This window comes from Dermacentor silvarum, chromosome 6 (assembly GCF_013339745.2).
Source record: "Dermacentor silvarum isolate Dsil-2018 chromosome 6, BIME_Dsil_1.4, whole genome shotgun sequence".
In the NCBI taxonomy this organism is placed as follows: domain Eukaryota; kingdom Metazoa; phylum Arthropoda; class Arachnida; order Ixodida; family Ixodidae; genus Dermacentor; species Dermacentor silvarum.
Genome location: NC_051159.1, coordinates 143,184,530 through 143,197,098, shown reverse-complemented (window position 1 = coordinate 143,197,098; position 12,569 = coordinate 143,184,530). Strand labels below are relative to the sequence as shown.

At 44.8% G+C, this 12,569-nt stretch overlaps 1 protein-coding gene and 1 long non-coding RNA gene across 2 annotated transcripts in view; one reads left to right on the top strand and one right to left on the bottom strand.

Moving 5' to 3' along the window:
- Positions 1–531, bottom strand: part of LOC125946350 (uncharacterized) — a 50,278-nt gene extending 49,747 nt beyond the window's left edge. Inside the window, exon 1 of the mRNA XM_049669147.1 lies at positions 439–531. Within this exon, the coding sequence (XP_049525104.1) occupies positions 439–531 (93 nt within the window). The remainder of the gene's footprint in view (positions 1–438) is intronic.
- Positions 532–652: 121 nt separating this feature from the next.
- LOC119456120 (uncharacterized) overlaps positions 653–12,569 on the top strand; it is an 84,280-nt gene continuing 72,363 nt past the window's right edge. The window contains exon 1 of the long non-coding RNA XR_007467572.1: positions 653–974. This is a non-coding gene — a long non-coding RNA (uncharacterized LOC119456120). The remainder of the gene's footprint in view (positions 975–12,569) is intronic.

Here is a 12,569-nt window from a genome sequence, read left to right as displayed (position 1 = left end):
GGTAACAGGAAACACGTTCACACGTTAATGCAACAACAAAATTGGAGTCTGCAGTCTTCACTTGCAATGTGGGTGTCATATATCTGTCAACAGCGAAATCCATATCGTACATATGTTATCATTGGTTTCACTCAAATTGAAGTGTCCATTCAGAGCATTGCAGATCGGAAAACTCGACTGAAATTTTCTTGTACCGTCTTTCAAAACAACCAAACGTTTCTTCCAAGCAGCCATAGAAACACTTGCGCTCACAAGCGATAACGAGCATTCAGAACACACCAACACACGTCACTGACCATGCATGTCTCGATGAAGTTTCCTCGGCACACGGGGCTCCAACGCGTTTTTGAAGAAAGAGAAAACGCTTCTTCCGCGCAGCTACTCATTGTCTCGGAGCCTTCCTTCCAGCGACATCCAGCGCAAGCTGCAGGCACGTACCGAGGAACGACAGTTGGTTTCAATGCCACCGACGAGCGTCCGCGACGCAGGCTGGCTGTCGGCTGGCACAGCATCCATCAGCTGTGAAGCCATTTTGCTGCCTGTTCACATCCATCTGTCGCGGCCGACAGTCCAAGTGAAAGCCTCTTGCGCAGTAAAAGACGAGTGGCGAGAGCTTTCGAGACCGCTGAGTCGCTGTAGCTGCGAAACAACCAACCCTCAGCGCTCCTGGAAGTCGGCCAAGGTCGTCGCGTGTACTTCCGAGTGGCTGAACGCCGTGAGGCCAAGTGGCCATTGTTCCTACGTCGGCACGCGCAAAACGGCGCCAAGTCCGGGCTCCCAATTTTCACGTTTTCGTTGGCGTGACCACGTTCTCGCGCACGGCGTCTGTCGAGACTGCTTGTGCCCTTGAACGATGAAGTGAGCTCACCGTCGCGCTCCGGGGGAGTTCGCTCTCGGCGTGGTTATACGCACCGTGTGGAACGTGTCCGTCTGCAGAAAAGTCTGGCACGTTCGTTTCGCAGTCCGCCAGATCTGTGAGTGAAAACTTCTCTTCAGATGCTTCGAAATGTGCTGTTGTGTGTGCGGTACAAAATAACAATTTACTGCTCATGATTTTGATGCTAGTTGAGGCGCCATAATGATGATAAACGGATCATGATGGTTGGACAGCTAATGACGTGGCTTTCCAGCTAGCACGAGTGTGCCGTATTGTTTATAGTTCGTGGATTTCTCTAGGCCTGTAAGAGGAATCGCTTTCGAAGCCTTCCCTGCATTATTCGTCGCTAAGGTAACGCGCCGTTTTAAGTTTGCTACGGGGCATTGGTTAATGTAAATGATCGTCAATTTTCCGCCATCGACTGCTTTTATGGACTGTCATTGAATAATGTGCCGACAATGTGAAAGTATGTCAGTGTGACTGTTTATCTACAAGCAACGCACGTGCACTAAATATTTCTTGTTTATTTGTTGCACTATGAACTATCGATTGCGGAGCAAAATGAATTGCCTGGAAATTGTCACTCTTGAAAACAATGAAGTCCGAGCCGAGAAATGATCAGAGGTGATATTAACCTTTCAACATAGCATGTGGCCAACTTAAAAAAATAATTGCGGGTTCCAGGGTTTCATTTTGATGGAATGGCTGTGATGTCAGGCGAGGCTCTAATACCACATGTGCATAACTTTTACGTAATTAAAGGTCCTGATGTTATGTGCAACTGGACATCCAGTCATTACTAGAAGAAACAAAACAACATTTAATTAAATTATCAAGTTTATTTCTCTCTCTTGTGCACAAAGGCGGTCCATGCCATACGCAGTAAAGGGATGCCCCTCAAGAATATCCTAAATGAACAATAACAAAATCAGGACCACGCAGATATTCTTACAGTGTGTCATTGTATTGCACTGCTGTAATTGCTTATCGCATTTCTGGCAGCTGCGGCACCTTCGTTACAGTAAAACCTATACTCCCCGTTTCACGCACGCGCCCTCATCAACTTACGCACATTCGTAAGCACTCGCATATGGTACAAGTTAGCAGGGGGACTTACGCATCCCGTCGTGTTCATAACACGCGCGCGTCACACTCATAATGTCGTTAACTCGTGTTTTCTTTACCAAGAAAGCCCATGACAGCATACCGTCACATCCGCCTTGTCAACGCCTGGCACCTGAATCACCGCCGGCGATGGCGTCGCGCATAGTGACTCAGGGCCTTTCCGGCAGAGTCGGCGCCAGTGCTCATAGCCGTGTGGGCTCAGCATGAATCGCGATTATGGTTTTCCGCGGCGGCGTCTTGTCCTGCGGTCGATTAGAATAGCGTCCACGAACGAGGCGTGTCTGTCTGGCGCCGGCGTTCTACGCCGACGCTGTCGCTGGCGCCGTGGTCACCACGGACGGAGAAGGGGGCTTCGTTACTACCCAACCAAGTTGTGCGGCGGAGCCGCCCTTAAAGACCAGAGACAAAAAGAAAAGCTCAGCTATAGAACGAAATGCATTAACGGTACAGGGAAAACAGTAAAACAATGAAGAAAAAAAGCCACAAGCCGCTTGAGAACGTAAAACGCCCAGCTGAAAGAAGAAAAACCGACGAATATATAAGAAGGCCGGTCCACCGAGCAAAACTGTTGGGTAAATAAACCAAAGATAACCTCGAAGCTGTGCTTCTCTCATATATATATATATATATATATATATATATATATATATATATATATATATATATAAACAGGATATGTCAGAGAAGCCCAGGAAAGTTCATTCGGAGACCAAGCTGGCAGACAAATTTACGAAGCCGTGGGCTAATAATTAAGGCAAGGCAACGAAGAAAGGAAAATTAAATGCAGGTGCAACATAAGCAGCACAGATGAATAAAAATAAATAGAATAATTATTCTTAAGGCGAAAAAAAAAACAATTTTTTTAAAGCACAGCATTTGAAATATAGTAGGGTGTGCATTGCTTTAGTAGTCTTTTATTGTTCCAGACCTGTAATACATCACATGGCTGAGGAGATGGGGAAAAAAGCCACTGTATCACTGCTTGACAAAGCTCCCATCTCCCGTAAGTACATTAAGCAGTTGCATGCCGACGGATTATCAACTCGATAAAAATATTGCAAACTCAGTCGGTAAGGAGCCCTCACCCACATCTGAGGTCCAATTAAAAAAGCTTTTATTTCAAAACAGGCGCTTGCTATTGGCCGTACACTTTCACTAATAAGATGTCCAACATCGCGATTGGCTCTTACAAATAATTAAAGCGCAAAATATTTTTGTAAACACATGCCCTCAGTTTTTTTTTGTAATTTGATTATTATTATTATTATTCTTTTTCGTTGGGCTGGCGAGTATACGCTGTTCGTAAGTGCATTGAACGGAAGGAAATAATGAAAGGAGAGGAGGTTGACTTGGGGCCTCATTGTCCTTCAATCATTTGCAAAGATATCCTTTCTAGCGCGTCCCAATTGGCTGAGCAAGCGGACCCGGAAGTGACGTAAAAGCCCGTAGGTGGGCGCTCTCCACATCATTGTTATTTTCCCGTCGCGAGGTTGCTGAGGGCGTTGACAGAATGGGTTGCTGGAATCCCTTGACGTCGGTTAAGAGGAAGGTATACTAAGGGGCCAACATTGATTTCTCTATTCAAGTACACGTGAGACGCAAAAATGTTATTATTAGACAGCCACACTAAAGCGATTTGAATAAAATTCATTGCCCTAAAGGAAAAGATTACGTCCTACTGACTGTAAGAAGCAAAATTTTAATTTAGAGCCTCGAAAGTTTACAAACATTGCCGGAAGCTGCTAAGTTGAATAAATTATAAAAAATAAACACTGAAGCACGAAATTTACAAATCCGCGGCTCTGCACCAAACACATCTACTGTATTTATGTAAGCTGCAAGTGTTAGATAATCTGAAACGCGCAATTTTGATGTACGAATTAAGCAGTTTACGTGTGTGATGGAGAGATAGTAAAAAAGGAAATGTAGGGTTGTGACATGTTTTACAATGCTTACGTGGCTTTTGCAACAGTCGGGCTTACATGTCAGTGGTACATTACAGAGCGCTGTATAATAGTTCGATTTTGTCCACTTTAGCTGTCCCAATAGGTGCCCTTTTCCGAATTGTGATATCGCTTCTATTGCTGCGTTACAGGGTTGTAAGCTCGATACTTGTGCTTTCCAAAATTAGATGATATTCCAAGTGGTTCCTTTAAAAATTGATGCCGAAAATAAAAATATACTTCACACAGTCGTTAAATTATAAATTTTTCTTTAAAATTCAACAATGTACTCAAATTTGGTGCAGTGAGTTCAGAGGGAAGCGATTTCTCTGTTCTCATGTAATTAGATAAGAGCTCCTGAGGTAATGCTTCCTCTTAATGTCTGCCCCTGAAGTAGGTAACTGTTTGTTACTATCAAGGACAAATTTTCCTGCGCATGGTTTATCTGCCCAGATAACAAGAGGATCTATTGACGTGACAAGCAAGGCGACCACACTGAGTTTTTTTTTCTTAGGTGTTTATGTTATCTTATACCGAGTGTTGTCGCAATTGATAATGATGTGTGCCTTTTCGTACACTTTCTAGGTGTAGCCGCTAAATCTTGCCGTCAAAAATTGTTTTGTAATCACTAGGAAACCGTGATCACAGCTGCATGGGCACAAGTAATTGGTGTTTATGACACAGTGACATCTGCCCCCTTTTGTCTGGACCGGACGGGGTGTGTGAGGCTGCGCGGCCCCTCGAAAGACCGGGCCATGCCTCTTGTACTTAACATATTTCTTTCTTGGTCTTTTTGTAGCGTCGCCTTAAGTAATTTACACAACGCGCCCACCACCATCGGATTGCGAAGTCGTTGCCTTGTCACGTCAACGTTTTTCAGTGATCAAAGGAAACGTTACAAATTAAACAGCACCAAATGGAAACATACTTTAGCGGAGCGTAGAGCGATACTTACTAAATATTTGTGAGCAGTGTCTGACGGTGACAAGAAAATGCAAACCTTCGTCTCTGTCATTTCTTCACTTAAACTGAATTTAAAACAGGTGATTTCTTTTGGTGCATCCGGCTACGGATTGTCGCAAGCGAATGACAAAGGAACGTAAGAAAAAGAGCACATCTCAATTTACTGTCAAGAGTACGTTCTACGCTAGTGACTTTTTCTGTGCTTCGCTGTGAACTGAACTACATCAACTTGATTAGAGGCAACACATGCTTGTTACACGTCGTGCGATGTATATACATTGCGCATGACACGTATAGACTTGCAACTTTATGTCAAGCTCTTAAGGTCTTAGTCTTGGTTTCTATATGAATAGTGAAAGGTATTGAATGCGTCTATTTTTCTATCTACATTGTTCGCTCATTTAGTGCCTTTCTGGTTACGATTCTGGGATAACCGGGAACTTAAGTAACCAAGCTCTCTATGCGGTCGCAGTTAACAAACAAACAAAAAAGAGCGCACTCGTAATATGCATTGTTCCATTGGCGAGTATACATAGCACATCACACAGGCAGCGTTGAGTTCAGAGATGCATTGTTCCAGAAGTGCACAACATAACATTTGTTATGCAAAGCGAGAGAGAATATCTCATGAGAGGCCAGGTGGAGGCGTTGGCTGAATGAGCGTGCCTCTGGCCTGCTACTACGCACTGGGATATAGGGGGAAATGGTAGATAGAGGAAAGGAAAAGATGAGAGGTGATGATGAAATGATACAGTGAGCTAAACGTCTGCTATCCGACGCAGTGCATGTGAAATGTCCTCGCCAAGTTTATAGCAACAATACTGCGTATACTCAAACTATAACAAGGCTGTGTAGATACACAAATACATCGAAGAACTTAACAAGTGCGTCACCAGTGTCACAAGAAAGAAGTATAAAGCAGCCTTTACTCTGTTCAGGCCAAGCTCAGAATTTACCAATGCAGTACCGACAGGAACTACGCTCACAAAGGCTACGCATGAAGGTCTAGATATAGACGCGTATATTTATAGCCGTGTATCTGCCTGTGTACATAGGTTTAGAGGTTGTCGGATAGCTTTATGGAGGAAAAAAGAGGAAAAGTGGTAAATAGAGTGAGACTTAATTAACTTATGATTCGCCAACGGCAACCTAAGGCAACGTATAGAAACGTGATATCGCATTCAGTTGTCGCAAGTATAGCAGCCATTAAGAGACTCGAAATGCAACAAAGAAATTATACGCCCTGGAATTTTTTCCCCGATTCTGCCTTTAGTTAAATATTAAGGAAAACAAAATTACGTGTGGCCAGTTTACGAGATCGCCAATTTTCCCCCGATCAGGGCCTGTATTTACATATTGGTTTGTATGCTAGAATGGTTCTAAAGGCATAGCGGCCTGAAAATCATTACAGTTGATGTATTTTTAGCGAAGGCGGTTTGTCAATTATCAGCAGCTCTTGCGAACAAAAATAACTGTGAATCTAACTCATACTGACCAGAAGTTCTCATGCTAGAACTGTTCATAAGAGCAGATGGTGGCTAATTGGAATGAGAGGGGGGGGGGGGGGGGGTATTCTTTACAAAGGAGGTCGGTCTAAGGCAAATGGCTCTTCCGAAGGAAAAGCATTGTGAATGCCGCCCCTGCATGGTTCGTAACTAAGATCGTAGCCAAGTACGGCGAAGCCGTGTTGTAAAGCAAATTAATAAAATCTCCGAGATCGCTGCATTTTAGTTGGACAGAGGTACTGGAGAACCTTAGTGTATAGTGTCGTATAAAAGCGACAATATTTATACACCCCACAGATGGTTTCCGGCGCAGTTGTTAAACTGGCGTCGAAGTCGCGAAGCTTTTCGTTGATACATTAATAATACACCGGGCATCAGGATTGGCTGGAATTTTTTTCTTGCGAACAGTTCTAGTGCAAGAACGCGTTGTGAATACCAGTCATGCGCCTGTATTCAGAAATAAAAAGAAGCTTTTACGCTATAGCTGTTCGTAATAGCGCCTGTGAGCCAATTGTGTTGTTAGACACATAATTCGTGCCGGCGACCGACCTATAGCAAACTTGCTCTTACAAACAAAACGTTCCAGGACCTTGAATTTCACTAGTTAACGTTCTCCTCGTTCGGGCAACCGGTTTTCAAAAGTAATGCTTCATCAATCTGAAGTAACTAAAAATAAGCCTGTGATCTGTCAAAAGAATCGTTCTTAATGTTCTTGAAAAGGAGACAGAGCCAGCTGCGAATAGCTAGTGCAAGCTAGTCAGAAGCAGCTGCGCATTTAATTGACAGTATAGCCAGGCTACGCATACATAACAAGCCATATTTCAGCAAAAGTGGCTAAAGGCGAATAAAAATCCGCGTAAGAAGGGCAGGTGTTGCGATAAGGGAAAATTGTTTGAAACGTGAGTACTTTCTGAGTTAATTAAGCATGCGGATCAGGTCACCTCTTGAAAGCTGAAATACAAGCGTGTTATTTGTCGCGATGATGTCACATTGCTGGCAAACTATATGTTCAATATAGTGTGGAACCTAGTAAGAAGTAATCGTAATCATAAGATAAAACACATTTTATATTACGTTGACTGCTGCTCCATACGGGCTGGGTTGAATATTAAATAGGCAGGATGTGTGTTAACACTATGAACGCAGAGCAGTAAGTCAACTCAGCGACGGTAATAGCTTTACTGCTGTCTTTTGATTATAGATAGATTGAGGTTGTTTATCTGATTACATAACCATCAAGTAACTTAAGAAAACAGTATTGATTACATTATGTTAAAGTTCATGGTTTATTATTATACAATGCATGCTCTCTGAACGCCTTCAACTGAAAGCCCGCAATGCGAAAGTCGTTCTTCTTGTAGCTGTCCTGCTCTTTTATACAGTTTTTTCGTAGCACGGCTTTTAGCACACAGCATGCTCTTAGCAATTCATAGCAAAGCTGAGGAATGGCTTTTATGTGGCTTTTCTTTAACATAAAATTGATAGCCAAGTAATTAATGTTAGCCCATATTTGCAATACCCTCTTACACTATAACTGTTCCTAAGAGAAAATTTCAATTTATCTTGATGTTGGAACATATTTGCGAAGCTGGCCAGCCAATGGCACAGTGCACTTTCGAATGGAAAGCTTTTTGAATTTGGTCCTTGTTGTTCTTTGGTGTTATGTATACATAACTTGAATATGGATTCGAGAACTTAGGTCCCGCAACTAGATTACACCGTTTTTTTTTTTTCTTCAGCACTGATATTTCGGTTTTGGCTGGACTCGTATGGACATATTAATTGTTCACCGCTTACTGGCTGATACTACAAGCCCGAACGACTATTTACTCATGGACCACATGCCGAGAAAATATCTCAAGGGCCCGGCTATCAGGCCATCTGTTAGGCCGCGTTTCTATAACACGTTTGGTTCATTACTAGGCAGTTAGGGATTTCCCGCTGCGCAATTATGTGCGTAATGTTGTCTAATTTATTACTCGTTCTAGGCCAGACAGATAAACCATGTAATCGCCGTCCATTGCAGATAGCGGCTGTCCGGGACTGTCTCTCGCTGTCACAGCAGTGCGCGCGTTCTGCAGCGGGCGCAATATACACTCTCCTCATTTTGTATTTCCCAGCATCCAGTTTTTAGAGTTGTGTTTTGCTGAGGCCGATAGTGGGCAGCACGGTAAACCAATCGAGGTTGTAACACTGCCGCAAGAAGGTTGAAAAAAAAAACTTTTTTTTTTCAGCCTCCTTGCACTGCCGTCACGAGCCGGCGTGCTACACTCTCACCTGTTCTACCCTTCCTTTTGTGTTATTCTCCTGCTGATGTGTACGGTTTTGCTTTGCTGGTGACCGTGGCCGCTGTAGCCATTTTTCTGCTGAGCCTGCAGCTTTTTCTGCAAGTTGGTTGTGATAATGAGTCCTAGTGTCTTCAGCTTTTGGGTATGCTGGATGGTGTGTCCTCCTAAGCGAAGTACGAGAGGGCGCATCTCTTGCAAGGCCATTTCTCCCGTGTTTGTCAAGACGGTATAGCAGATCTTCTGGGGGATGGAGTCAGGCTTATACTTAGAATATATTCCTCCGCGATCTCTAGAGCCTGCTGAAGGGTTATTTTTTGTTGTTGCGGGCTGGTGCCATAGATAATAGTTAATTCAGGTTTAATGGGGCAAAAGCGACAAAGGCCATGCTGCGCCAGCCACAAGGTATTTAGAAATGAAATGTTAATCTAGCGAAAATTGCGGTACCTTATATTCTATGTAAGAATCCGGCTTCATCTAAAAACTTGAACAAGTCAGTGAATGGCACTAACGCATCATCTCCCAATAATCACGCCATATATAGTACAGAGCGAAACGTCATCTGCGTTTATGATGAAACGTGAACAGGTATGTAATTACCGGCCTTCCGAAAATGGCGCCTGCCAATGTGCAGATTCAGTAAGCGCAAGTGAACAATAGAGCTGACTTACTAGAGCAGGGGAGGTCTACAGCTTGTGCACGAGCATTCTACATGAAAGATTTGGAGCATGATAATGGTCCGTACCTCCCGGGATAGAAAATCTCGTGCCTGGAAAGATAACGGCGAAAGCAGGGGCACATAGCAATCATGCTAAAAGACAGCATCTGGCAGCTGCTCACATGCAAAAAATATTACATCACATGTAGAATGTGAGCGCTTGTAAATAGGGTATGCATCGCGTGTGCACCGATGAATCGGTGCAAGACAAACACAGTGGCATTGCGGAGTATGCGGACACACTTGGCGTGTACAAGAGCTACAAGGACTCCTGTGAATTCCCAGGCCACAGGTACCCACTTAATATGGGATTACTGGCAGTTGATTACGCCCTGCGCTGTGCGGAAGTACTTATTTGTAATAAACTAATACCTGGCTTTTACTTATAGACCGATTCTGCTGCATCTGTAAGAGAATTGGGACAAGCTTGTGAGATAACACACCGCACGCAAAAACTGCATCGACGAGCTAAGTTGTTTAAAGATGAAGGCATAGATAAACGGAAGAGCTGCGCTACCGACAAACCACTGAACGGAACTACCGGCTCGAACTAAAAGAAGCGAAAGAAAGGCAGAGTCAGACAAAGAAACGGTGTCGTTCCACCCTGTTAAGCCTCGGTGACTCCTGGATTCGCACGACGAGACCCCTTCGCACTTACAAGAGTAAGAACTGGGACAGCAATAGCGCCAGCTGTGACCAATCGATGGCGACAAGTACGGAGTGTTCCTGCAGCTGATACGACACGAGCGTGAGAACAACCCAGAAAGGCCCATATGTGGCCTTCAAACTGCACCACATTTAAAACATATTTTGTGCATGTGCCGAGCGTTGGCCGCCCAAAGGCAGCAGGCCCTCCAGAGACTGTCTCTCCGTGGCGCAAGCGACGAGAAAGTTGCATATCGAGCAGCAAGCCCTTCTACAGGAGCCCCCTTATAGTTTTATAAACACCAACAAGCTTTATGAATTTATTTAATGCCTAGGCCCTATATGGTGACGTGTAAATTTAGTTTCTCCTTCTTTATTTTGTTGTTTTTGTTCATTTAGTTTTAATGAAGACGTTTCATCACTCACACACCTTCACCAACACCTGGAAATGGCTATTCTTACTACTAATCATATAGTTGCGGGCTTAGATAAAATGGCAGCTTTGCCATTGAAATAACGATAACGCCTAGAGGCTGCCACCAGGCTATCGCTATTACTACAACAACGATGCGCCTGTCTCTTTTTTTTTTTTTTTGCTTTTTTTTTTGCATTTTGAGCATCTGGGAGGAGGGAGTCTGGGAGGAGGGAGGTATATTTTCTTTCCAAGATCAGCCACTCGGCACTACGGATCAAGGAAGCGTTTAATTAATTCCCCTGGGTTCTGTCGTTCGTCACTTTACCGATCACTACAAATCACCACGTTAACCAGATCAACGTGGCTGCAATGGGCAATCGTAGTCGGCATTTACGCACGACAAGTTGGGTGAATACCGGTCGAGATGCATCGGAAATACGTAGCACATGGAAGAATGGCTGCGATATGATCGAGTGGTGCATCGAGCTGCATGCAACGTTCACAGACCCACTCAGCTCGAAACGATTCACAGGCCCGACACTTTCGTGAATTGAAGCGCGCGAGTTATCCCACTTCAGGCACTTGCGAGCAGCTGTTACGGTCGCCCGTGTTGTACTATCCTACGCTCTTTGCAAGTAAAATGATAAGTAAATGTCATTTCGGTGAAAGTATTGTCTTTCTAAATCGCCACACAGCTGCGCACTTTCCAAGGGGAGTAAGAACGTTTTCACTGTATCCGATATTAGGTTTAATCGCGACGTGCTTTACTATACACCAATTGCGCTGCTAGGCACAGCATTGCGATACCTAACTGGCTTGCGCCGCACTGTGGAGGAATCCCGAAAGCTGGGGCTATTTGCGAGCTCTATCGTCTATAGTGGTGCTGACGCTAAACACGAAGCACTCATAGAACGACGCTAATCCGCAATTTCAGTTTCCTACTCTTATTTTTGCTGAATCTTCTCACACGAGGCGCAGTGCTGACACAGAAACGCGGCCGCCCTACTTATGAAACATATAACTTTCAGAACTCAAACGGTGGCTCAGTCAGCAAAGGCGTTGCGCTGCTGAGCACGATATCGCGGGATCGAATCCCGGCCGCGGCGGTCCCATTTCGATGGAGGCGAAGTGCAAAAACGTCCGTGTGCTTGCGTTGTATAGTGCACGTTAAAGAACCCCAGGTGGTCAAAATTAATCCGGAGACCTCCACTACGGCGTGCCTCATAATCAGAACTGGTTTTGGCACGTAGAACCCCAGAAAGAAGAGCTTGAATCGCCCTCTTTGTTCTAGACTCGCGCCATGGGTCTTCGTTTCGGATCTGTGTATCGTTCGAAACGTTGTTCTTACCTTTCCAGTGAATACGCGTGCACGATTGAATCTCCAACTATTAGTCCTTCCATAGCCTCCTTGAGTTTATCGAGGAGGCTATGGTCCTTCATACGTGGTTGCACAGCTTTTCTCGCCTGCGCTACTTTGTACGCGGTGAACAAGAATTTTTCTGTCGTTATCGCTCCGGGAATGCCGTATATTTAACAACGTGCTCAGTTTTTTTCCGCCCCTGTAACAGTTGTACAATAGGCTGACCATGTCGACAAATGAAATGAAGGAAGCGCAGCTAAGCGTACGCCCGAGACGCTCGGCGCCTACGTGACGGCCGACACGTCCCCTTGTTCGACCCTCCGCCATTCTCTCATTGTGCGAAGACAGGGCAGCAGCCGCAGAACGACGAGGCCGCTCCATTTCGCTGCCGCTGACGGCAGCCAACCGTCAGCAGCTGCTGCGTGACTACGGCGTCATTGTTGCGCGTGCACGTGACACGATACGATGTGGCCGTTGCGATCGATGCCATCCATCGATGGAACTGGGCAGGATGGCCAGATACAGCCATAGAGGGAGAGCAAGTGGACAACCCTTGTCGAAAGAAGACCGAACAAGTGGCCTCTTCACTAGCGCCTAGTAACAAGCGGTAAATTTAACCGCAACGATTTCTTTAGGAATCGAGGGCTCGTATTCACGAGGCAGTCCACACGCTAGAGCGCTTCGTAACAAGTTTCCCAAGCCAGTCACAGTAGTCAACGTACAGTTGACGTCA